The following is a 24926-nucleotide window of genomic DNA, read 5'->3' as shown; positions in this document are numbered from 1 at the left end:
GAATTGGTCTTGGGAAAAGTTTACAGTAGACAGACTGGAGTGTCTGATGAAAACCCCGGGCTTTTGATTGTTAGCAATAGTTTTGTGGGAGACGAATATATGTCATCATTTGATCCATGACCTCTGATGTGCTAGCGTGATTGAACGTTCGATGTCCCCGCGTGCTCAGTGCATTACCAGAGGTCGCCGTTCACCTGAAGTGCCGAGATTGGATACAAGTCACGCTATTTGGGATGCAGACTTGATCAGATCGTTAACGCCCGGCTTGGATTCCTGTATCCGAGCTTTCCTTCTTTCATGGTCTGTCTAGTCGCATGAATATTAATACATCAAAAACATACGCCCCTTTCCTCTCTGCAAACCACGTCTACACAATGGTCTCCAATTCCCTGGCGTATCCCAACGCGTTCTCTATCACCATCTGGCTCATCTCCTTCTCGGTGGTGCCGTCCTCGGCGGCGACGCCCTCGGCGGTGTCGGGGAAGAAGATGTGGCCCTCCTTCAGGATCCAACCGCGCGCCTGGGCGAAGGAGATGACGTCGCCCTCGGAGTCGAGGAAGAGGAGGGATTTTGCGGAGCTGATGGGCAGGCTTGGGTATGCGCGCTCACTGCTTGAGGCGATTTCGGAGCGGATTTGGAAGGTGAGGATCTTTTGAAGATGAGAGTGTTAGCATCAACGGTCCTTTGCTATATGCATATCTTGTGTAGATCATCACAGGGCCAAGGAGAATGAATGACTGGGGGGTATTACCTCTGAGAAGACACCGTACTCCTCGCTAGGCACCTCACGGCTCTTGAGGGCGTTCCACACGCGGTCGTAGCTGCCCTCCATCAACCACCTCTCGAGACGGATGGGGTAGCCCAGGTACTTGTCGCCCTCGACGGCGCTGCTATCGCCGCCGCCCTCGCGGTTGGCCAGGCTCTCGAGCTCCGAGTGGAATTCGGCGTAGCGGCCCTGGGTGAGCAGGAGGAGCAGGTAGAGGCCGGTGACCTTGTTGCGCTCGGGGACGTTGGGCGGGAGGACGTTGGAGGGGAGCTCGTAGAAGGGCTGGAGCTGCTGGACGTAGCGGGTGAAGGCGTCTGGGTTCTTTGCGCGGATGGAGGCGAGGGCGCCGAGCTCGTAGGTCTCGCGGGCGAGGGCGAGGAGCTGGGGGGAGGTTTTGGGGTTCGAGGGGGTGAGGGCGTTGAGCTGGAGGAGGTGGAGTTTTGCTTTGGAGAGGAGGGCGGAGGATTCGGTGTAGGGGAGGGAGGAGCCCTTGGTCTTGAGCTGGGTGAGGACCTGTTGGAGGTTGCGGTCCGCCATTTTCGGTGGTGGTTGTGTATGTGTGCTGCGGGGTGGATTGGGCTGGTGGTGTTCCGGTTGTCGGGGACTGATGTCGGCAACGGTCGTGGAACGTCGGCAGATAGTTGCTGTTATGGGAGGTCGAATGACAGGTCTGCCTTGTTGTGGTTTCGTGGAGAGGAAATGGAGAGACGTGGGTTTGCGGTGTTGTTGACCGTGTCAAAGGTTGGAGTGTCCAGATGCTAAGGTAAGGTAAGGTAGGTTCGACGCTTTGGGTGTTTGGCTCAGCAGGCTGAGAGGCTGACGAAAGGTGCCGTCAAGCTGGCCAGGTCCGTGCAGGGGTCCTGCGCGCTAACCTTCCTAAGTTTAGGCAATTTTGGAGCTGCTGGTCATCAACGGAAGCGTCAAGTGCTGTGCTGAGGTAATGCATCTGGTTCACGTGATGCAAAGTCCGACGGTATCGCCGGGCCCGGTCCCTTGTTCCGCTTCAGACTCTCCAACTTCCGGCACCCCGCCGTGCCGGGTTCCGGCAGCATCTGGGAGGGTCCTGCTTGTCTACCCGCACCTCCCATCCGGCAAGTCGGCATCGCGGACGCGTATGGCATTCGGGCAGTTGGCGGAAGCTTCTTTCTCACATGGCGAACCAGCGTACCTGGTCAGGATCTACTTCTGTGGACGAGGACGCAAGCGAAACCGAGGTCATCTGTCCAGTCTCACCGAGGCCAGGCATCTTGCGCATCGCGCGTCTAGTCTCTGATACGTGCTGCTTCTGAATACCGAGCAGCGCGACAACTCTACTCCGAACTCGCAAGCGGAAGGTATTCGCATGGATTCCGGGCTTGACTTGTCTCGGCACTCGTGGCGAACTCTCTCTGGGGCAATGACTGCACTCGCGGGACTTTGGTTCGCAACTTCTGAGTTCCGGCATGCTCATTGAAATGGGAGATCCAAGTGCCATGCTACACTCTCATGCATATCCTTAATCATCAGAAGGCGATTATCAAAGTCTTTAGGAACTGCGTTTTCTCGATTCCATTCCCGCTAAAGTAGATATCGAGCTCCTCCCAAAAACAACACGCCGAAAGGACACTCGCCCCCAGAGTAAACCCGCTACGAAATTACAATCTTCTTGATATAGCTCATCATCTCATTCTCCTCCTTATCAAATGAATCAAAGAACGGCTCGACCCGTAATAGGTTCTCAATCTCCTCCTGGTCGGGAATCTTCTGCCTCATGTAGTTGACGGGTCCATCCTCAATTGAATGCGGGATGAACACGGACGCGTTGGTGGTGATGGGCGTGCCGTCCTCCCGGATTCCCATGCCCACCGGATCGCCGTCGACGAACCACATACCCAGCACGGGATACCACGAGCTGCCCTTGGCGTCCTTGAACTCGGGCAGCACAGCAAGCTCCTGCACAACGTACCCTTCCGCGCCGTAGTCTCCCGTCGACGCGTCCTGGAGAATCTCGCCGTCCTTCTTGAGAACCACGTCGGCGCCCTCGCGCGCAAAGATGGGCTTGCGCGCAAAACTCGTCATGGACGCCGGCGCCTCGTTGTCAAAGTACGTGGGGAGAAGCCACTTGCCCCGCGGGTCGTCCTTGAACATGTCCCAGAGAACGGCAAAGACAGCCTTGTTGCTCCAGAGGAGCTTGTACGGCGGCTCGATCCAGACTGTTCCTCCGATGTAGTTCCCTTCCTCGTCGCACTTGCCAATGTTCTCCATGTCCTCGAAACACGCCTCGCCAAACTGCTGGTCGACCATGTACTCCCACGGGTAGAGCTTGAAGATGACGTCGATATGCTCCCCCTGCGCATCGTAGAACCGCCCGTCCGTTTTGGACTTTGCAATCTCCTCCATCGTCAGCGCCTTGGTCGTCCACCCGGCCTGCTGGCACGTCTCCATCAGGAGCATGGTGTTCATCGCATCCTCCCCCGTAGCCTCGCCCTCGCCGACGGCGAAGTGGACGGTTGGCTTATGTCCCAGCTCCTTCTCGACGAGCGTCATGTTGCGCTTCCACCCCTCAATGAGCTTCTCCGTGATGCTGTTGAACTGGTCATTACCGTGGCCCGTCTGCTCCATCCACAGCCACTGAATCGACGCCGCCTCGAGCAGCGACGTCGGCGTGTCGGCGTTGAACTCGTAGAATTTGGGCACGCGCAGCCGCGGGTCCGGGTGCTCGAGACCGCCGAAGCAGATGTCGAAGCGGCCGTAGATGCTGCCCCATGCCGGTTCGCGGTCCCACGAGGCCTTTATCTGTTTTAGGGCGAAGGCGGGGACGGCCATTTTCTTGGTGATGATGTCCGGGTGCTCTACGAGGTAGTCTGCTGCTTCGCAGCACATTGCGAACACGTCTCTGGCAGCTTCCTCGAGGAGGTTCATCTCCTTTTCGGTGAAGGAGTAGTAGCGGTCGTCTGGCCAGTACGGCTCTGAGGCGCCGGGGGCCACGAGGTCGGCGAAGACGAGGCCTTGGCTTTGGACCAGGCGGGTGGCATTTGGCCTCTTTTGTACTGGAACACGGCGCATCTTTGTTGTTCTTTTGGTTCAGAATGAGTTAAGAAGGAAGGCGGTGGAGTATGGGCGTTAGAAAGCCAGCAAGAGTGGGATAGAACAAGGAACTCAAAAGACAGACACGACGATGCTTGGCCGCTGCCCCAAAGGGCAGTCTCACATACTTATTCACCAGCAGGTCTGCCCTCGGGCAGTCGCCAGGCCTACTCAAGGTTCGGATGAGGCGGGGATCACCCCTAATCTACAACACCCTGAATTCTGATACGGACACCTTTCTGATTGTCCCGATCCTGCGGACACTTATTTTGAGTTGGGGTTTGATGGATGGATGGGAAATGTCTCCAGTTAAGTTTGCCGCTAGAAGAAGTCTAATTCAAACGAGGCTTTCTAGAAGCTTTGACGTCTCCTCAGGATCCTATTATGATCTACTCCCTCTCTCTTTCTTTCTGCCCCCAAAGACACGTTGCCGCTTAACCGTATTACAATAAGGGTTGCACACTAACAAGAAGATGAAACCGCAACTCACGGACACTGCGCGCTAATCTCTAGCCTTTTCTGTCTATATGCGCAATATAAGCCGTGTAAGTCGCGACACGCACGTTGGTTCGCTGTATTATTCAAACGATTCATGAGTAACGCAACCCATGTGGGCTACCGGCACCTTGGGTCGGCGAGTCAGGAAAAGCAAATTGATCTGCTCGCCTGCCGTATTTGAATAGATTTGGTGAGAATTGCTATTGATACTGCAAACCTTTTTGGTCTTGGCGTTGCGCACAACCCAGTGGCGATCTTGGTTGACAACCACGTGCCCACCTCGGCTTCACCGCGATGGCGGTTGCTTGTAGTCGTATGGCTTGCAGTTAATGGATGGAGTTATTTGACGCCCATAATCTGGTGTTGGTTGAGGGCTTCAAAAGCAAGAAGCCATTGAGTCTCTAGCAATCGAATCACCGCATGATGGCCCGGGAACACCTGCCGCAAAGTTTGGCTCTCGCATTTTCAACATTTTCATTACCTACTCTGTTTGTCAAACCGAAGATTTCTGAGCAATTGAGTTTATTGGCAGTTTTGAGCCAATCACATTGACCTCTTCGGAAATGCGTTTCGCGATACTTGAGTCGTTGCATGCAAAGAGCATCGTACAGGATGACTCTACAGAAACCCCGCTAAGATCTACATTTACGTGGGGATACCGGAAATGTTTGCCGCAAGAGACAAGAATGTAGGTAGGACCCCCGGCGGCTATCAAAAGTTTAGCGGAAGCTTGTTTTGTTACAGTATGATGCCCAGTGTCTTAATGGTCTGGACTCTACAGTCAATGAAACACGGCAACTTCTCAAAACTCGGGAATTCCTACTTTCATGGCTCTGAATCAATCGCCGACTTTGGATTGTCATGATAATGACTTGCTAACTTGGTGAATGACTTAAGTTGAGTGGGGCGAGAGCGAAAGATGATAAGTCTCTAAGGCGAGTAGGCAGTGGTGAACATGTCTTCCGTTGAAGCGTCGGAGTATCATCGGTTCAAGCCGAGCCAACACGATCTACAACCCTTTGAAACACGGGTTACTCCGGACAACAGCTCTCAACTCGGCGATCATGGTCCCTACTCAGACTAATCATTGAGGCATTACTACGACTTATTGAAACACGTGGTAGACATTGTGGGAGGAGACTGGTACCTTGCTATCAGGGTGGCCTTGTGTAAGTGAGCTTGTAAGGCGAACCGAGAAACCGGGTGGATTCGTAAGGCAGTATCAATTATGACTGGCATAACGTTGTTTCTTGATTTTGAATACACGACAGAACCAAGGCCTCCTTGTTCTTACGGCGACATTTTGAAAGAAATTCCCCAGAGTAGATAGGTCTGGAAACATCCTTGAGAACTCGGCGTCTCGAGATGGCCGAACGCTGCCGGAATTCAAAGAAACAACCCTGACAACTTCGTCGGCGTGAAAGAGATACGCCCGTTTACCCAAATTAAGTCATTCTCAAGCTTACCTTGTATCCGGTAGAGCCACGATGATGGCGATTGTCGGGCTCGTTCGTGAAGGGAACCTTGGCAAACTGTTTCACGACATGGGCAAAGCAAGATAGAAATCTTGCCGTTCAAAGTTCTTGATCTCGGAAATGATTGAGTCAGAAGACGGTGAGGCACAATCGGGGAATCATGAGAATGGCAAGTCTGCCTACGGCGTGGCCGATCCTTTGCGCCGCAACCTGTTACCCGTATGGGTAATGAGAAGGCTCTCACCATACCATCCATCACGGGCGTCCGTTCGAATGACATAAATAGGAGGCCTTGATCCTGTAATGGATGCCTTCTTTTTATCATCATCACGCACTCAACTCTTTTAACAACCATCTCTCTGATAACAAACAATCTTCCAAACCATCTTCGCTTTCTCCAAGTCCAACAACTGCAACCCCTTTCCACCTACCCCAAAAACAAACAACTTCAAAAAAACCCATCCACAATGAAGACCCAACACATCACCCTCCCCACCATCCAAATCGCGGCGGCCGCCTTCTTCGCCGCCTCAGCCGAAGCAAAAGTCTACTGCACCGACACGGGGGGAAAAGTCGTCGCCCAAGCCAGCTGCGACGGCGCCCAGCCCGCAAACACTTTCTTCCTCGCCGAGCACGAGGGCGACGACCTCCAGCTCGGGGACGTCATCGCCGAGGACAAAGTCGACGCCTCGCACTCCGCCGTTGCCGCCCGCGACCTCGATGCGCTCGAGGTCGAGGCCGAGGACGAGGCCGAGCGGGTTAGCGGCGGGTTCGGGCGCAGGTCGCCGCAGAGGCAGTGCGATCCGTCTCTTGGACACTGCGTTGTTAGTGGTGTTGGGAAGGGTGGTAACAATGGTGGTGGTTCCAACGGTTCTTAGAGGAGCATTCTTTTGGTCTTTGGTAGTCTCTGGGCGGACGTTTGAATAGGCTGTGGGGGTTCTACTACTATGGACTGCAAGTTTGAGAAGGGCTGGACTAGCAGCAGGGAAATAGATCCAGGGTCTGGTCCTGGGATAGACTATTACCTTCAACCGTATTCAAAGAAAGACCATGGAGGAATCGAATCTCTCACTTGAGATTTGCAGTCAAGACAATAAATTGGTTTCTTCTTCAATTCGAATGGCCTTATCCAAGACTTGAGAGAATAAGTGAAAGAGATATCTAGCAGTACACCTCGTTGTAATTTTTTGGATGTCTTCGGCCTGGATAATTCGTTTGTGATGGCGACTAGTACGTAGCTTCGTGAGATGGTCATCATAGGCAAGGGAGATTGGAAGAAGAAGAGTGTCGTCGGCGACCAATAGGACGACACCTCTGGTTAATTGCCTCTAATATAATAACTCTAAATGCTGGTACGGGAGTTGCGGCCCCCCCTTGCTTGTCTGAGTTGTTGTGACACGCAATGTAATGAGAGCCTCTTGCCCGTCCTTGTCGAGTGTTTATGCCGGCATGGTACCGATCCAACAGGTGAAGCCGTGTACTGCAAAGGAAGACGCTTACGCGATGTTGAAAATAACATCACAGCAACCCCGTTTTAAGACTTCGCGCTGAGTAATGCCGGGGACAATAATCTTTCGGCCCCTGGATGCATGAAGAACGCGTGGTCAGCGGTGGAAGGTGACTATGATAAGTGATAGGCGGATAGAAGATGGAAATAGTAAGCATGTGTGGGTTAAGATTGGTTTGAAGTGTCGATCTGCCGCAAACCGCCCGTCGGGAGCCGAATCCTAGGCGCTAGTGACACATGAGCCTTTGAAGTCGATGGCGCTAGGTATACGCGCGGCTAAATCGTTTCCAACGGGCAGCAGCAGCAGAAAAAAAGAAACATAGTTCCGGAGAAGCAAAGTGCAGAATAAACACGTGTCGATGGGTGGGCAGATGGAGTTTAGAAATATTGGAGATTTCTTGTTAGCGCGATGCTTCCACATTGCAGCTAGAGATCGTTCGTCTCGTCTCGTCTCGCCGAATAGCGCCGGCGAAGAAGTATGCTGTTGAGCGTCGGCTCTGGAATCTACTTGGGCAAGGTTACACTCAAAGGCTTGGTGAACAGGGCATGGCCTGGTAAAGGATGGTTACTTTTGGGTGGAAAGATGGGACGGGTTGGATCGGATGATGGCCGTTGTGGCATCTATGACGTGGGTTTGGGGAAATTCGGAGCGCCAAGCAGGAATTCATGGAATAAATCATGAGGAGTCGCTGCCGGCATGGAAGAAGGGGGGTTGAGGGGGATTGAGTTGGTACTGCGATGATCCTGACTGGAGTGCATCTACACGCATTTAGATATTAACGGATTGAGGATGCGATTTTATGGTAGACTGGAAGACTATGAATACGGAGTTTGAGCCCTCTTATCAATAACCGACCTTCACATCGTGAGCGCTGATAGGTATATACTGAGCAAAGATGCGAGTATTCTCAACAAGCACCGTCCGTTGTAGTCGATGGCTGAGCGGTACGATTCCAGCCTTGATGTTGGAAGCGTATGTTGGCTCACGGTCCTACATAATGTCATGGATAGCTTGTTTTTTTTCCCCCTTGTCTTTGCATTTCCTTCCATAGTAATTAATTCTGGTGACGGTTGATGTTGTCAGGTGACCTGTATTGCTTTCAAATGTACCCGAATACACGTCGGAATAGTGTCATGATTTTGAAGGCTATGAGTTCGAATGAGTTTTGTCTTACATCCCTTTTCATTTCAATCTTAGTCGTTCAGACTCGCACAAATCGATGCAGATTCATATCGCTCATGAAGCTGCCGCCAAGCAGTGGAATGAACGATAACGAGACAAGCGATTCCGATTGCGATCGGGGACTTGGCCCCCAAAGGACGGGACGGGCAGCTGCGGTAAGGTGTGCAAAGTCACTCGTTGGTCACTCGAGAAATGCAAGCAGCAAGGGTCTGTTTCTATGTTTGGAAACTGAGCAAAAAAGACAATCTCGAATTTGACATTGTGGCTGAGCAAAGCGGGCTGCGCAGGGAAACGCGAGATACCCGAGTGGACGACCTTTGATTGAGTTTTGGGACTTTGTGGTGTGAATGTCATTCATTGCCAACCAACACCTGGACCGCAAGTGATTGGTTAGGCTGGGGGAGTGAGTTTCTCATGGGAATTTACAGGATCATTCTCATCTTTTCATAGTAAGACGAGAGGGGGATGGAGTGACTGAGATCATGATGGTGGTCAGTGCAGTTTACACGGAATCTCATAAGAAGAAGCATGAAAAATGAAATGACCGTATTGAGTACGGATAATGGGGCACAATGGAATGCAATGGATGAAAACAGGTGCCTTCGATTGTGAGATTGAGAGGGGCCTCTGGGGTCAACGGTCGGACAGTGGCGTAGGCTCCAGCGACCCATCCAATGCCTTACTGGAATTCCTTCATGGGTTTCTTCTCCCTTACAGGGGCAGGACATGGGGGCGGGGTGTTCTGCACCAGCAAGCAGCCACCAAAGGCCCTTATGCAGTAACGTACCTGATGAGGTGGTGGATTTGGAGGGATTGACTGCAGCGCAACGCTGCCGCCTTGTCTGTGTCGCGACATCACGTCTTCTAATGCCAATCTGAACCTTGAATTACTGAGATGGTGAGAATCATTGGCTGCTTCGTCCCGGCCAGATGCATCGTCCCGTTTTGTTGCTCTCCGTGCATGTTGCCGCGTCGCATCTAATTAAGGTGCCTTGGGAAGGAGCCAGGAAACATCCAGCGCGCCTTCCAAGTTTCTATCGAGTTGTAGAACGGGACGGGTAGCAAGCGAGGCCATGTGAGGCAGGACCGACCGACTCTTTGGGCCTTCCTTCCCGTAATTTGGTAAAATAGACAGAAAAGAAAAAACGGCAGGAGGCAGGAAAGCGCGATGGTGAAGCTCCTGCTCTTTCTGCTTCTGCTTCAAGAAAAATAATATCTTCTCAATGGAAGCCTTCAACCTCACCACATCAGACTTCTTCGTCAACCTCACACCTGATATTATTTTTCCGCCCACCTCATCCAGATTTTATCGCTTGACGTTCTCGTCAAGCGCTTCTTCCTACCTTGCTTTATCGACCGACCTATCCATCTCGCATTCCGGAGCATCGATACCCAGATTCACGAGCCTCCATCGCCAACAGTGTTTCGACATTCGTCCACCCGTCCCGGTATGCGCCACTCGATTTCGCGGGTTTTTCTTATCTTTGTTCTAGCTTGATTCGGCCGAACTCTCATTACCTTACCAAACGAAAACCCTTGCTGTCATTCGAGAACAAAATATGTGGTATCCGTACTCAAAGGGTATGACACCCCTCGAAAGGTGCAAAGCCCGATGGGCGATGTACGCGCGGCTTGGCCAGGGACATGCGCCGGGTGCCCTGCGAGGCCCACCCTACAACGGCCGCGGCACTAGAAGCGCCAGTCGCGGTGGAACAGCCGCTGTGTCTGGACCACATTCCATCTCCGAGGGTCAGGTACAGCTTTCACAAGGAGGAGGACATGGACAAGTTGGATTTCATCTGGGAAAAGCCCTTGGTAAGTTTCATCTCCCTCCTTTGCCCTCTTCCATCTCCCTTTCGTGGAGACCGCCTCATTTATCAAGCCGGGAGCCCGAATGACCCCCGAACCGGAAATCTGCTGCTGCTGCTCCTCTACGGAGTACCTACTCTTCTCTGCCTACCAACACCACGGTTCCATGCGTCTGCCATAGCCAAACGAAATGCGTACAGTCCAGCGCGCAAGGACTTGACATCTTTGCGCTTCCTGGGTGCCATGTGCACATGTCAGAATTCCAAAGAATTCCATATCACTCCTCTGCATTCAACCACACTTGCTCTCTGTCTTCGGATGGCCACGGGCTGCCACTGCCACGCCGTCTGTTCATGCTGGTCAGATGACATATCCTAGTCACTGACGGAATGGACGGCCGTCAAAACGACGAGAGAGGTCTCCAACGCTTATTGAACGTCTTACATGCCTCATCCTGGAGCGGCCCCCCTCGATTACCTTTCGGTACCTGATCCTCGAGACCAGCCCACCCCCCTGCTCCGCCCACTGTCAACCCGGAAAGTACAGACGAAGTACAGTACCAGTCGATTCTCGAAGCCGCAGCAAGGAGCTGCACAGCGACATACCGACATCAGCAGGGCCATGACCACGAGCACTAAAAAAGACAAAGGCTTGTTGCTCTTCAGCTCATCCGTTCCCTCTGCTGCCACAGCGAGCTAGCGCCCGTGCTGCGGCTTGGGCGGTGGAGTACCATGGGCACACTCGACGACTTGCGACGAGACCAATGACCCTCCTCCTGGTATAACTTCCCTGGTCAGTCCCGCTTTCTGGGCGATGGGACAAACAGAAGGGAGTTCCCCCCTCACTCCTGGCCCGAGAGAGAAATGCAACATTGGCACCTGGCACGCCTATCCGAAGCTGCTCCCATGTTTCACTAGCCGGCTCGCGCACACAAGAGAAAAGGGGACACTCAGCTCTTTCTGCACGCTAAAAAGAAAGGGCCCGCCGTCGAGAATCCCAGATGCTTTGAGCTTCGACCTGGACTCTCCACCCCGCTTCCGGACATCCTCGCCCTGCGGTTCGAGACAGAGAGCAAGTGAAGGCAGACACAGTTCATAAGAGGACCCAAGGACTTGGATATTCTCTCAAGCCCATTCCGACATCAGCTCAGCTTTTATTGATCGTTTTTGATTACCTACTTTTTTCTTCGCCAAATCCCACCCCACTCAGGATTACTTTCCCCTCCCGCACCCTTGCCGGGCGTACTTGAGAAGCAGATCAGCCCGACGAAAAGCAACAGCCAGCAGCAGCAGCAGCAGCAGCAGCTCCTTTTTCCGGGGGCTCCAGAAGGCGACCGGCCCAACTGTCAGCAAAGAGACCACCACACAGAAAAAAGCTGGCGGTGGCTCCAACCTAAACGTCATTCGACTCAACCCCCGCTGACTGATATCCTCCTATTTATGCAGGTGCACCTCAGCCCAAAAACACAACCGACGAGATGCCACAATTCGGCGCAACCTTCGTTCCTGGAGGGTTCGATGACTACTACATGCCCGAGGTCATTGCACCTGCTCCTCAACGGTACGCGTATTCCCTCATTTTAATCTTGGCGGATCGACCATGGGTCCCTCCTTTCCCGCTGGCTGGAACTGGAGATGGGGCCGTTTTTGGCGCCGCTCCTTGTCTTTGTTCCGTCCCTTTTCCTAACCCGATAGCCTTATGCTGACCGCACCTCTCCTCCAGTGTAACGCCTCAGGTCCCCCAGAACATGCAAAACGACCTTCAGCGCATGGAACTTGAAGCCCGCGAAGTCTCCCCGAACCGAGCAGCCGTCTCCAGCAACAACGTTACCAACCGACACGGTCGTGAGCCGTCCCTGTCCTCTGTCCTCAAGCCAACCGATTCTGGTGCGCCCTCGCTGCCGCCGAAAGGAGGATCCGACGCCCAAGCCGGCGCACCCCCGACCGACTCCTACAGACCCTTCCACGAGAACAGCGCGAGCGACAACCCTCATAAGATGCGGCCCAGCGCGGCGCCCTCGTTCTCTCCTTTCCCAAAGCTCACAGGGGACAACGTCCCCCCGACGGACGAGGAAAAGGAAACGATTTTGTGGAACGCCCGCGAGCATGTCCTGCACTCGAATAATGTTTCTATGCAGCTGTCATGGGCTCGCGACACCTTAGCTTGGGCTGAGATTGTTATGGATGCCAGAAGCCGAGACCCAGAGAGTGGCCGCCAGACACCAAACGTCGAGCACGAGCTGCGCGTCGACGCAATCAACATTGTCAACTATTTGGTGGGCCAGGAACATCCCGAGGCACTCTTTATGAAAGCAAAGTGGCTCGAGTTTGGAAAGTTTGGCTGCAGACCTGACAAGAGAGATGCGTACACAAAGTACCAGCGCGCGGCAGAGCTTGGCTACGCGCGTGCGGAGTATCGTCTGGGCATGCTGTTTGAGAACTCGAACGACTACAGCAAAGCCGTCGAGCACTACTACCTCGGTCTGCGACTCAAAGACTCGGCCGCTATGTACCGCTTGGGCATGATGAGTCTGCTCGGCCAGCACAACCACCAGAAAGACTACCAGCGAGGTCTAGACCTTATTAGGGAGGCCGCTGACCTTTCGGACGAGGATGCGCCGCAAGGGTCATATGTCTATGGGATGCTCCTCGCCAGGGACCTTCCTGACATTGATATTCCGGAGGCTCTGCTTCAGACGGACCTGCACCAGGCCAAGATGTATATCGAGAAAGCCGCGTACCTTGGCTTCGCCAAGGCTCAGTTGAAGATTGGTCAGGCCTACGAGCTATGCCAGCTCGGATGCGACTTTAACCCAGCGTACTCGCTGCATTACTACGGACTGGCCGCACAGCAAGGACAGCCCGAGGCGTCGCTCGGTGTGAGCAGATGGTTCCTGTTCGGATACGAGGGCATTTTCAATAAGAATGAACAGCTGGCCTTCAAGTACGCTCAAGATGCTGCCAACGCCAAGCTGCCGACTGGAGAATTTGCCATGGGATACTACTACGAGATTGGCGTTCATGTGCCCAAGGATCTCCGCCAAGCCAGATTCTGGTACGAAGCGGCCGCTGACCATGGCAACAAGGACGCCAGAGGCCGAATCGATGCCTTGGATCACGAGAAGAGTCTGACCAAGGCCGACCACGAAACTACGACGCTGACGAGAATCAAGTCGCAGCATGGCTCGCAGCGGGGCAAGAGGCCTGATCGCTTCAAGCAGCCGAATACCATGCCGACTGTTTCCGAGAGCACGCCGGTCACCCCGACCGATGCCCACCCCGGCTACCCGTCTACGTCTGCCAAGACATCTCCTCACCCGTCGCCCAGAGTGCACCCTAGTTCGGCGCCGCACGACACCGTTGACTACCCTGACCCGTCACGACCCAACAGCATGGGCAACAGGCCAGCCGCATTCACCGTTAATCTCGACTCCAACCTTGCAATCCGGCCCAAGTCGGCTGCTCCATACCCAGAAGACGACCGCCCTGCTCCGCTCAACCTGAACAGACCGAAATCAACGGCACCGTATCCCGAGGATGAAATGCACCACGGCGGCGGCGGCGGTGGCAGGGGCGCTGGACCTCAGCTCTCCCCTCACTACGGTGGTGGTCGTCCCGTCTCTGGCCCGCACTCCGATCGCCCCGGTAGTGCATTTGGCATTCGTACCGGCCCCGGTGGTCCTCCGGGACCTGCAGGCAACGTCCGCGCTTCACAGTCAATGGGCAACATGATTCCGCCGGCCGGTTCGGACCCGCGCGGTCGTGTGCCTGTCGGAGGACCTGCAGGATATCGCCAGCCGAGCCCTGGTCCCGCCGCGCGGCCACCCGGCCAACCATACCCAGCGGCAGGTGGCCTTCCTCCTAACCCAGCCGCGAACAGGCCGCCCAAGCAAAGCCCGTACCCTCCGCAGCAGGGAAGCTATGGCCCGAGCGACTACGGTCAGCCTACGCCGCCGCCTGCGCAAGCTGGTAACTTTGGCCAGCGAACATCATCCATCCCCCCTGATGCTCAGTATGGATACGGAAGAGGAGCGGCACCTCAGCGGATTGACTCGATGCCGCTTAGCCCTTCAGGCCAACCGCGTCCCGGTCCTGGACCGGCGGGTCAGCCCCGGCCTTTCCCCAACCGACCAGACCTCGCCGATCAGCCGGGTCGAACGGGCAGTGCGCCGCCCTCATCTCAGCCGCGCCCACAGCAGCAACCCAGCCCTGCTCCTAGTGCTCAGACTATGCCCCCTCCCAAGAAGCAAGCGACAGGCCAGGGACCTGCCACCTTCGAGGCGATGGGCATTCCTAAGGGGAAGGATGAGTCTGACTGCGTAAGTGAAGCCGCACTGTTGTTGATGAGTGCACTGCTAACTTTGCCGATAGATCGTGATGTAAATTTCTCTCTCTGATACCAATTTCACTTTACGACACGATGCTTTTCAACTTTCCAAGCCTAGCATCGGGGGTTGGCTTCAGCGCGACTTGTAGATATACAACATTTCATTGGGCTGATGAGACAGCCAAGCGGCAGTCCGACAGTAGCCCAAGGACAATTGAAAGGCTTTTGAGTTCTCCAAGATACGACCCGGTGAAGCTCGTCCATGTGTCCATTCGCCTTTGACTTCGTTTCGACATCACTTTGATTCCGCCTCAGCCGCTGCATACTGCTCAGCCAACGGCGCCAGGCAATCTTTCAAACTCGTCCAGCCCTTGCCACCCTGAAGACGTTCCATCAGCTGAGTGGCTCTTTCGTTGGCAATAGTGCCCTTATCGGAGGGGAGATCGGGAAGGTCGTCAGGGAAGGTCCGGTCTGGTTGGATTTGACGGAAGGCGGCGAGGAGGTCGTTGATGTTGAACTTGCCCGCGTAGGCAATGAGGCGTTCGGATTGGATGTCTGGGAGGAGGAGTGCTGCAATGTGGATTCGAGCTATATCGATGACATCGCAGTACCATTCTGGGAGGGGTTAATATGGGATGCGGAGGGTGGGGTTTATGGTTGTTTAAGTATTTCGAGTGAGGCAGGTCAGAGCAGCAGGAGGGGATCGTGTACTTACGAGCTGGGAACATTGCGACGAACTCGGGCGTGACGTTTCCCTGCCAAAGAGGTCGCATTGCGCCAACGGCAGTGGGGAAGCCTTGGTGTTCCGGGAGGAGGACCTTGCCCAGGGCGGCATTGGGCACGACTATCGATTATACACGTTAGGCCCGGGGAGGTGAAAGAGGAGGACACCGGAACAGAAAGAGGAGGACAAGGAGATATGAATAGTAGAAAGATGGGAATTGGATACAGAAAGAAAAGAGAATATATCAATGAACATACTCGAATTCAAGACGAACTGAGGCTTCTCCTCCTCATACCACTTCCACAACTCCAGCTCGGCCCTGGTCTTTGCGGCGGAGTAGGTGATGTACCCGCCCGCCATGCCCTTGGGCCCCTTTCCGGAGAGGGCGATGGCGACGGCCTGGTGGTTGTACGAGGTCGCGTCGACGGTGTAGGGTTCTCCCGGGCGTGGCATGGCGGCTGCGCCCGAGGAGGAGGTGTAGATGAAGCGTTTCACGCCGGGCTTGTCTGGGGAGTCCGAGGGAGAGGCGAAGCGGGCTGCGGAGCGGAGGATGGAGAGGGTTGCGTTTACGTTTGAGGTTATTGTTTCCTCGGGGGTCGGGCCGTTGGGGGAGAAGTTCATTATTGCTAGGGTGTGGATTACTGCGTCGGCGCCTGGTTGGGGTTGTTAGTGTGATCTGTTCAGAGCCATGGTTTGTGGTGAGATGGGATTTGAGGTTGAGTGAGAGCCGAATTCTTTCGACATACTTGACCTGAAGATCAAGTCAGAATATCACGCGTGTATGCGTGACTAGGTAGGTATATGTGAACGGGAATAGACGAACGCACCATCGACGACGCTATCAAACGCCCCGTCCTTCTCGACGTCGGCGACCTCGTGGAGGGTGAATCTTCCGGGCCCGTAGGTCTTTTCGAAGTGGGCGGCTAGCCATGCTGTTTTTGACGGGGAGCGGACGGTGCCGCGGACGTGGTGGCCTTGGAGGAGGAGTTGGTTTGCGATGTGGCTTGCGATGTAGCCGTTTGCGCCTGTGAGGACGATTGTGGAGGGGGTTGGCAATGCCGGGTTGGGGATGTTGAGCGACATTTTGTTTGGGTGTTGGTTATTGGGCTGTGGTGGTTTCTTGGGGAAAATCAAGGAGGGTGAGGAGAGGTGAGGTGGTGGTGAGCTTGGGGGTTCATGATGATCGTGATGGGGGAGCTTGAAGTTATATGTCTGACGATGGCTCCGTAGAAAGGAAGTGGTGTATAGAGGTCGGACTTTTGAGGGGGGAGAATTCTCCGTCTTGGAAGATGGAGGAGAGCTGTGATTTCTCAGCTTTTTGTCGTCATGGAAGAGATTGGGAATGTTTGGTTGGTTGCGAGTAGGGGAGAGGCTTGGTGGTTTGTGTGGAAGACGGGATGGGTGATGGGTGTAGTTCATCCCACCGGAGCCGTTCGCGGGGCCGGGCCGAGGGGAGGTGGGGAGTGGGGGGGAGGATTATGTGAGCATTGGGCGGTAGACGGGAGCCGGGATGGGTTTTGGTGCATCGGGTTGGCAAGGAACCTTAGTCAGGTATCTGAGGAAAGGTATAGGGTTGTGGGGGTTTGAAGTGCTACGACGACGATGGTTTGGGTGCTTTCGTGAATTCTTGAGATGGTGTTGGTGATGTGATTGATGTGAGTGAGTCTGATGCACCAGGCGCCGTCATCGTATCTTCGTAGTAGACTGAGGTACTACGAGTTCCTACTTGGCTTGATGCACGCCCGGATCCAATTACCTACACTCCCTTTTTACACTTTGATCTGGATAGCCAGATCTTTGTTCTAGAGAGCCGATGCCAGGGGTTGCAGCAGTCCTAGATCATCAAAGATTGATCACATGTAAATCTCTTGCAGAAACGTCTAAAGAATGGAACGATTGGTGACTACTAAGTGACTGTACAATCCCACATTCCAACATTTCTGTATTCGATGCTGAGATTGGTCTGTTGGTAGCAACCGGCTGTGGCTGGATCCAACTGGCTCCATCCAATCACTTTCTCCTATGTGATGTCTGCTGTGACGCTCCAACATCTCGAAGCTTGGGAGTATTGATCCGCGGTACGAAGTGAAAGTCCGATGAATGGGAAGTACGGAAACCGGAGAGGTGCTGAAGTCATGTCACGCGTGTCAAAAACGACAGCAGACTTCATTTTTCTAGTATTACCATATCACTAGCGCAGAATTAATCTATGGAGTTGACGACTACTTTATATGTATCTTTGGAACTTCTAACAAGAAACGAGTACCTCACAATTGAGTGTAACAGATGGTTGTGTAGTAAAGCAATGTATAGAACAGATACAGTATAATGTAGTGGATGAATCTCACTTAAGCTGCAAGACCCGGGAGCGTGCCCTTTCTTCGGCGTATGATCGTGAGATATGGCTTCTTGTAAATAGTAGTTCACCGAAGGTCGATGGTTTCTCATCAATTCTTCATCCTCCATTATTTGACCTGATTTGACAACGTGCTTCACTGCAAATATTCGGTGCCTGGAGCAACTGTCGTAGAGCAAGCAGGCGGGAGGCGCTTCAGTCTCACTTCCTTCGCCTTCATACTCATCCTCATACTCACCTTCACCTTCATCTTGGTATTCACCTTCCTCTGTGTTTGCCTCGACCTCAAGGCTCCAACTACTCTTCAACCTCGAGCCCTCACCTCGCGAAACTTTCTCCCACAACAACCCGAACGCGTGACGCGACTCTTTCTCATCCGGACAGGAGCTCCCTCTCTCAACTTTGACTTCATCCCCTTCATCCCTCTCCTCAGCGCAAGAAATTCCTTTCTGAATTTTCTGTGCCCTCTCTCACTACACCACTAACCGCGCAAAAGGACATTTCTCGCCTTCTCATCGGTATGTTTACCTCCCCCCATCCACACCTCCCCATCGCAACTTTCTTCACTTGCGCTTCTTCTACAATTTGCCTTTACTTCTCTATAACATCCCTCACGCTCCTCTTCCCTACCTCATTCCCATCCTTTGATACATATTTCTACAGGAATACTGAAAAAGAAAGCGATGAACCGACAGAACCCGGGACAGGGCACGCTGAGCATGGCTTATCACTCTCGGAAGCGACCTACTGCTGTCCTGGATGAGAGCGAGGATGACTATGAAGCGGGCCAGCGCTCCACCAACGCCTTCAAAAGGCGGGAGCAAGCTCCAGCAAAGGCGCCGACTAGACACATGGTGACAACCATCAGATACTCTGAACAGGCAGCCCACCAAGCCATGAGAAAGGAGATCATCCACACCCCTGACCTCAGCGACATGTACAACAACATCATGCACACGGTCACTACCACTCGGCAAACAGAAGGCCTTCTGTTGAGTGCAAACACGTACCATTCAACCACCAAGTCGGTCTTGAAGAACAAGGGTCAATCAGAGATTGTTGACCTCATGCGCTATCTCAAAGCCGAAATCTTCATTCGCCTTGACAACTGGCGTGCAAAGCCCTTGGCGGATTGGTTCAACATGGTGCACGACGCTCGTCTGGAAAAGAAGTTCAGGAACAAATACTGGGCTGCCAATCAGAAGGCCAACATGAGCAGCATTCCTTTCTTGTTCAGAAAGATCAGAAAGCCGCTCATAAACTCCAACACCCAGCTTGCCGACGTGTATTTCGTGGAAGCCAGAAAAATCATGCGCCGCTCTGTCTGGGTTCCTGGACCTGAACATCCCATCATCCAAAGTGCCGTTGCCATCATGGTGCGAGCCGATGAGGATCCAAACCTCAAGGAGACTCAACCGCTTATTGTTCAAGTCTGGATAGCCTGGTGTCTTCTTCAAGACGACCCTTGCATTGAGACGAGCTACCTCGCCACGATGATCCACGATCGTGCCAACAAGAACTCCGAAATTAGCACATGCTTTGCACACGAGTTTGCCGCCTTACGCAGGGCCAAGAGCGCTCACTCTGACTATAGTGGTTATAGCAAATGGCTGCATATGCATGGAAGATGCCACATCATTCCCTTTGAGGAGTTGATCGCGAGAGAGATCGTTGTGACCATGGCTGGCGGAGTTCAGTATCCTGCCAACAACACCAGGCAGAGCGGTAAGAACACCACAAAGACAAGTTGGACAAAGACTCAAATCACTGACAATGAAAAAGGCAACAACTATCAGGGACAGGCGGGTGCCAGAACGTCACTCACCAATCGGGATCGGAGCCCAGAGGAGCTCTTTGAGCCTCGGTCTCTCTCTCGTTCCCGGCAGCGGGGCCGCCCTCGTGAAGAGACTCGACCTACCACGGACAATCAACAGTCGAGCCAGCAAAAGAAGAAGACTGCCTATGGAACTGAGGCAGGAAGTTCCGGCAGCCTCCATGGAGCCACCTCTCGAGGTCAGCCCGGTGGTTTAAAACCTTCTCTGCCAACCTCTTCATCGTCAATCTCTTCTACTCTGATCTCAGCTAGAATTCCTTCAGCTAGAATCCCTTCCGCTCGAGCTTCTGCAACCCAACTTTCCTCAGCTCGAAACACTTCGGCAGAGAATATCGCAGCTTCCGCTTCCACCGGTGCCGCAGCTCACATCACCACGACTCCCACTACGACTGCTCCAATTCCAGCAACTCCCACCAAGGCAGCTCCTCCAACCGCGGACGCAGCTACCATGACCATGGCGGATTCGAATGCGAGCAAGCCAATGACCGAGGCTGATGTTGAGCGAATCATCCGCGGGATGTTGGAGTCCACCAAATTACTGACTGCGGCAGGCCAGCCTAACAACTCGCAGGCTGTCACCGCCGCAGACCTGGAGGCTTCCGAGAAGAAGGTGCTTGCCAGTGTCGGCAATTTGATTCACGCCAAACGCGACGAGAGACTTGACGAGATGCTGCCGGCTATCGAGAGCTCCGTTGCGAAGATGCGGAGCCACTTGGAGGCAGTAGATGACGCCATTCGCGAGATTCAGAAGAAAAGTCTTGAAGATGACGTCCGTGTTCAAGCCGTGGAGGTCCGATTGATGCAAGTCAAGATGGACATGGAGATTACCAAGCGTCAGGTATCCTCTCTCGAGAAGGCTTTGGCAGCTAAAAGAGCCGACAACAAGGAAGCCATCAAAAATCTCAAAGGCGATATTCGCGTCGGCCAGTTCAAGCAGGAGGCCTTGGAAGAGGATCAGCAGAACATTCGAGACGACATGAAAACAATCATGGACGACATTCGAAGCATTAAGGAGAAGCAGGATGCTCACGAAAAGTCTCAGGCGGCTGCGATGAACGAGTTGCGCGAGAAGACCGTCTCCAGCTCTCAGTTCTCTGAGGACGGCAAGAGTACCGATTCCATCACTTGCGCTCCCTACGCTCCCACGCCGAAGAAGGGCTCGTCCACTCGAAAGAAGTGAGTCAGTACTCGAACTTTGCTTGTCTATCCTCGTAGCCTACAGTCACTGCACCGACTCAGACAAAGTCACGAGATGTGGCATAACACGAGGAAATTAAGGGCACCGACGACTTGACGAATGATGTGAGAGTACGATTGAGATGACGACAATATCACTAGCAGCGAGGCTTGGCAAGACGAATACCAGTACAACCCCGACCTGAGCAACGACTCCTTTGTCCTTGGAGAAGGGGTGAGAGATTTGGCTGGGGATGGATGAATTGGCATATCGAAGGAACAGGGACTGGCCATCACTGGGAATTGTGAACGTTGGCGTTGGATGTTGGTTTGATTGGCTGTAGGGAAAACAATGGAACGTAACCCTCGGTCCTAGCACAATTGTAAGATAGTCTATGATGGGCAATTAGGAGAGAGAAAGACAAGAAAACCCAGTTGCTCGTTACTCTGACGTTCTATCACACCGAGTGAGGGGGTGATATGGGACGATGTAATTTGCCAAAAGACTGAAGGAGCTCAACGAGGCCAACTCGAGTGTCAAGCCACCCCTGGGCCTATCATCTAGACCCAACGACTGTGCGGCGGAAATTACTCAGCACAGCAATGAGATCATTGGTTCCCCAAGGCGAAGCGGAAGTTGGAACCATTCAGGCACTTTTTGAATGTGGTAAGACGAAACCAACAGCCGCGGTGCGTGGCTGTGTGTGTGTGTTGTGTTGGTGAAAAGGAGAGAGCCACAACCGCGCCCAACTGGCCCGTGAGAAGAGCCACCCCCAGTTCCCCCAGTACAAGGCTCTCTCGCACTTTTTCGAACTTGAGTCAAACCCATGGCATGGGAAACCAACGCACGTGAGATTTTCGGAATGCGCCTAGATTGCTAGGATCAATTAAGTTCTGAGTTTGGTGGCAACCAATGTGATGGTGTCTTTGACAGCGGCTGTGCCCGTCTTGCTTCACTTCGGCACTTTTGATGCGTACAATTTCGCTTTTGAAGAGCTGCGATTTGTAATCTGAATAGTTGACTGATACTCAGTTGCTCATAATTACTCTTCTTTCGCTTCTCGCCGGTGGAAATTATTCGGACAACATTCTTTGTTGTAAATGGCTTCGTCTGTTCTACCCACTTACACTTTTTCAGCAGGAGAGAGGCGCAGCGTGTAAAGACCCCTGTCGAGATATGGCCGGTGTTGGAGGTCGCTTGTTGGTCACTCGGACTTGACGTAGGTTGAATGCAGTGCAGCACACTTTCGATTCTACATGATTTTCTGACAATCCCGGTTGCTTCCTTTTTTTCTTCGCTTCTTGCTCTCTCCCCTTTCCTTTCCAACCCCTGTCAACGGAACACTTTCTCCATACAATGCAAAGTTGACGAATAACGTTGGGTCCCCTTCTCCAGCGGGAGACGCAGCAAACGTGGGCCTGCAACGACCCTTTAGGCAAATGCGGACAACAGGACAACCTGCCGGGACCTGACCAATGTGGTGGTACAGCGGACGTGATGGACGACAGTCTACCCGTTGCCGTTGGGGGCCTTTTTGTGGTTTTGCGAATGAGGTCTCGATATCTGGCCTACCTACCTGGGTAGCCGGATTACGGCCGTTGGAACGCCCAACCGTAGTCTGTCTGACTGACTGACTGACTGTCTGTCTACCCATTCTCTTTACGCTCTTGCTGCTGTTGGTGCTTTTGCTTGGGTGTGGACAACGAACCGGGCCGTTGGATCACAGGGACAAATGTTAATACATATAAGGATGGCCTACGAAGGGGTCTTGCTTGGATATCATGGAAGAAGAAGGTAAGAGTCACCAAGCTCAACTGCTCTGAAGTCTGCTCCAGTCAAGTACAAACACCTATTTAACCATACCGATCTTTGTTTGAGTCCAGTACACCCTTCTTCTTCAGCAGAGCAAATCAAACTCGAACCTCATCTCTCAGTTATCTTTACCCTACCTTCCCTCGGCTCAAGCCGTCTCCTGACTCTCTCACCCTCACCCTCCACACAATGAGACTTACACGGCCTTCCCGCTTCGAGCGCCTCGGCTCAATACAAATCAACGAGCTCCAGCGCGTCATCGAGCTCGACGCCGGCTCAGGACGCAGCACCTCCTCCAGCCTCACCGTCTCGCGGGATGATTTTCTCGCCATCGAGTCGCGCATGGCCATCGTCGTGCTCTGCATGAACGAAGAGTTCCGCACGATCGAGTCCGTCTTCTCGGGCATCCCGCACGACTGCCTCATTGTCCTCGTCTCCAACAGCAACAGGGCGCAGGGCGGCTACAACGACCGGTACGAGACGGAGGTCAATATCCTACAAAACTTCTGCCGCGAGGCGGATCGCTTCGCCATCGCGGTGCACCAAAAGGACCCTGGCGTCGCTGATGCGTTTGCGGCGGCGGGGGCTCCTGAGCTGGTGAGCGACGACGACGGGCTGGTGCACAGTGGTAAAGGGGAGGGGATGCTCGTCGGCATGGCTGTCGCGGCGCTGATGGAGAGGGAGTACGTCGGCTTCGTGGATGCCGATAACTATATCCCCGGCTCCATCAACGAGTACTGCAAGAGTTACGCTGCCGGGTTCCATCTCTCGAGGGCGACGGCGGAATATGCCATGGTCCGGGTGTCGTGGAGCTCCAAGCCCAAGGAGCGGAACGGGCGGTTGATGTTTGATCGGAGGGGACGGAGTTCAAGGGTGGTCAACGAGTGGTTGAATAATCTCCTGCAAGAGTTCTCTGGCTACGGGACGGATTGCATTACGACGGGGAACGCGGGGGAGCACGCCATGACGATGAGTCTTGCGCTGAAGCTGAGGATGGCCAGCGGATTTGCCGTCGAGCCGTACGAGTACCTCTACCTCCTAGAGCAGATGGGCGACTTGGACCATCATCATCATCACCAGAACCACATCAACCACCAAAGACTCGACGACGACAATAACAGCGACACGCTCTCAGACGCAAGCAGCCCGATATCTCCGTCGTCAATGTCGCAGCTCCTGTCGCCTCCCGCCTCGCCCGTCAGCCTTGGCGGCGGCAGCAGCAGCAGCCGGAGCAGCAGCAGAAACAGCAGCCTCGGCCGCAACCGCAACCGCAGCAACGGCTCGCGGCAGCAACACGCCTCGGTGCAGATCCACCAAATCGAGACGCGGAACCCGCACCTGCACGACAACAAGGGCGACGAGCACGTCAGCGACATGCGCGCGCAGGCGCTGCACATGCTGTACCACTCGTCCATGACGCCGGCGCCGATGAAGGCGGCGCTGCGCAAGTGGATGGAGGACGAGGGGGTGTTGGCGGTTGGGGAGGAGGTGCCGCGGGAGCGGGTGTATCCTGCGCTCGGGGAGCTTGATATGGCGAGGCTGGCGGGGTTGCTGGGCGGGGAGAGCGTTAGGAGGATGGTTGGGGGGTTTCCTTGACCATTCCATTTGTTGTATTGTGCCTTTCTTTTCTTGTAGTTCTCTTTTATTTCCTTTGTCTTTACTCTTATAGATACTTAGATTCTCCGTTGAGATAGACATAGCGTTGTGGGGTTTGGTTTTGTTGTAGCTTGGGTTTTTAGCATTAGATAGATATCACCAATGAACAAGAGATACCATTTCGTCTTGTTTCTTTGTCTCCAATGTGTTATTGTCTACAACTTTCACGAGTAATGACGACAAGACAGTAGAACTCTGACGGAAGTCAAGGACTGTCAAACGGCCGTAGCCGTGCTTCTAGAAGAGGGGGGTCGGTAACTTGCATCGGGTCACCTGCCTTCTGACGGATGCGCTCCGGGTTTCAGTGTGTCGAGAAACTCAGGAAAACTCGTTTAAATCCGGGACACGCTATATTCTTCCTGCATTATCCTTTCCTGGCAACTGCGGAGGAAACGTGGGGGCCGGCCGCAATGCGGGAATGATAATTGATGATTGACGATTGATGGGATATGCAATGCGGCGCAGCTCCTCCGGTACCTTACGGCCGGGTAGCACAGCTGCCCTCGCACTCGATTATGCACGAAATCCGAGAATCTGCATGGTGGTAGTTTCGCGCGCCGTTACTGTTCGACAACGGCCGCGCCGGGGAAGGGGGAGGGTTGGTTTCCGGGATATGCAATGCGGGTTTGTATGACTTGGGGTTGTTTGGTACGGCGTCCTATTGGTGAGGAGTGAGGAGTGCGGATGAAGTGTCTCACTTTGCCTTGTCTTGGCTTTGTCTTGTTTTGGCTTTAGTT

The 24926-nt window shown here is 53.8% G+C and overlaps 8 protein-coding genes across 8 annotated transcripts; 5 read left to right on the top strand and 3 right to left on the bottom strand.

The window, feature by feature from the left end:
- Positions 1 to 367: 367 nt before the first annotated feature.
- CABS01_05430 (GANP/Nin1/mts3/eIF-3 p25 family protein) lies at positions 368 to 1303 on the bottom strand (the record flags this gene model as incomplete). Its single annotated transcript, XM_060538800.1, has 2 exons — positions 368 to 649; positions 752 to 1303. 2 exons carry the CDS (start codon positions 1301 to 1303, stop codon positions 368 to 370), a joined length of 834 nt encoding a protein of 277 aa, XP_060405062.1.
- A 403-nt stretch (positions 1304 to 1706) lies between these two features.
- CABS01_05429 (uncharacterized protein) lies at positions 1707 to 2039 on the top strand (the record flags this gene model as incomplete). The annotated part of the gene is made up of 1 exon (XM_060538799.1): positions 1707 to 2039. The coding sequence occupies one exon, from the start codon at positions 1707 to 1709 to the stop codon at positions 2037 to 2039; it is 333 nt and encodes a 110-aa protein (XP_060405061.1).
- Positions 2040 to 2392: 353 nt separating this feature from the next.
- Positions 2393 to 3811, bottom strand: CABS01_05428 (glutathionylspermidine synthase; the record flags this gene model as incomplete). Its single annotated transcript, XM_060538798.1, has 1 exon — positions 2393 to 3811. One exon carries the CDS (start codon positions 3809 to 3811, stop codon positions 2393 to 2395), a length of 1419 nt encoding a protein of 472 aa, XP_060405060.1.
- A 2461-nt stretch (positions 3812 to 6272) lies between these two features.
- On the top strand, positions 6273 to 6683 carry CABS01_05427 (uncharacterized protein; the record flags this gene model as incomplete). Its single annotated transcript, XM_060538797.1, has 1 exon — positions 6273 to 6683. The coding sequence occupies one exon, from the start codon at positions 6273 to 6275 to the stop codon at positions 6681 to 6683; it is 411 nt and encodes a 136-aa protein (XP_060405059.1).
- A 3456-nt stretch (positions 6684 to 10139) lies between these two features.
- Positions 10140 to 14700, top strand: CABS01_05426 (uncharacterized protein; the record flags this gene model as incomplete). The annotated part of the gene is made up of 4 exons (XM_060538796.1): positions 10140 to 10310; positions 11283 to 11361; positions 11750 to 11864; positions 12027 to 14700. The coding sequence occupies 4 exons, from the start codon at positions 10140 to 10142 to the stop codon at positions 14698 to 14700; spliced, it is 3039 nt and encodes a 1012-aa protein (XP_060405058.1).
- A 225-nt stretch (positions 14701 to 14925) lies between these two features.
- On the bottom strand, positions 14926 to 16437 carry CABS01_05425 (aldehyde reductase II; the record flags this gene model as incomplete). Its single annotated transcript, XM_060538795.1, has 4 exons — positions 14926 to 15245; positions 15346 to 15474; positions 15612 to 16007; positions 16182 to 16437. 4 exons carry the CDS (start codon positions 16435 to 16437, stop codon positions 14926 to 14928), a joined length of 1101 nt encoding a protein of 366 aa, XP_060405057.1.
- A 1956-nt stretch (positions 16438 to 18393) lies between these two features.
- On the top strand, positions 18394 to 20724 carry CABS01_05424 (uncharacterized protein; the record flags this gene model as incomplete). Its single annotated transcript, XM_060538794.1, has 1 exon — positions 18394 to 20724. One exon carries the CDS (start codon positions 18394 to 18396, stop codon positions 20722 to 20724), a length of 2331 nt encoding a protein of 776 aa, XP_060405056.1.
- Positions 20725 to 22722: 1998 nt separating this feature from the next.
- CABS01_05423 (mannosyl-3-phosphoglycerate synthase) lies at positions 22723 to 24129 on the top strand (the record flags this gene model as incomplete). Its single annotated transcript, XM_060538793.1, has 1 exon — positions 22723 to 24129. One exon carries the CDS (start codon positions 22723 to 22725, stop codon positions 24127 to 24129), a length of 1407 nt encoding a protein of 468 aa, XP_060405055.1.
- Between the last annotated feature and the right edge of the window lie 797 nt (positions 24130 to 24926).

This window comes from Colletotrichum abscissum (genome assembly GCF_030869225.1).
Source record: "Colletotrichum abscissum strain IMI 504890 chromosome Unknown Scaffold_11.1, whole genome shotgun sequence".
Taxonomy (NCBI): domain Eukaryota; kingdom Fungi; phylum Ascomycota; class Sordariomycetes; order Glomerellales; family Glomerellaceae; genus Colletotrichum; species Colletotrichum abscissum.
This window is presented reverse-complemented; position numbering and strand designations above follow the sequence as displayed.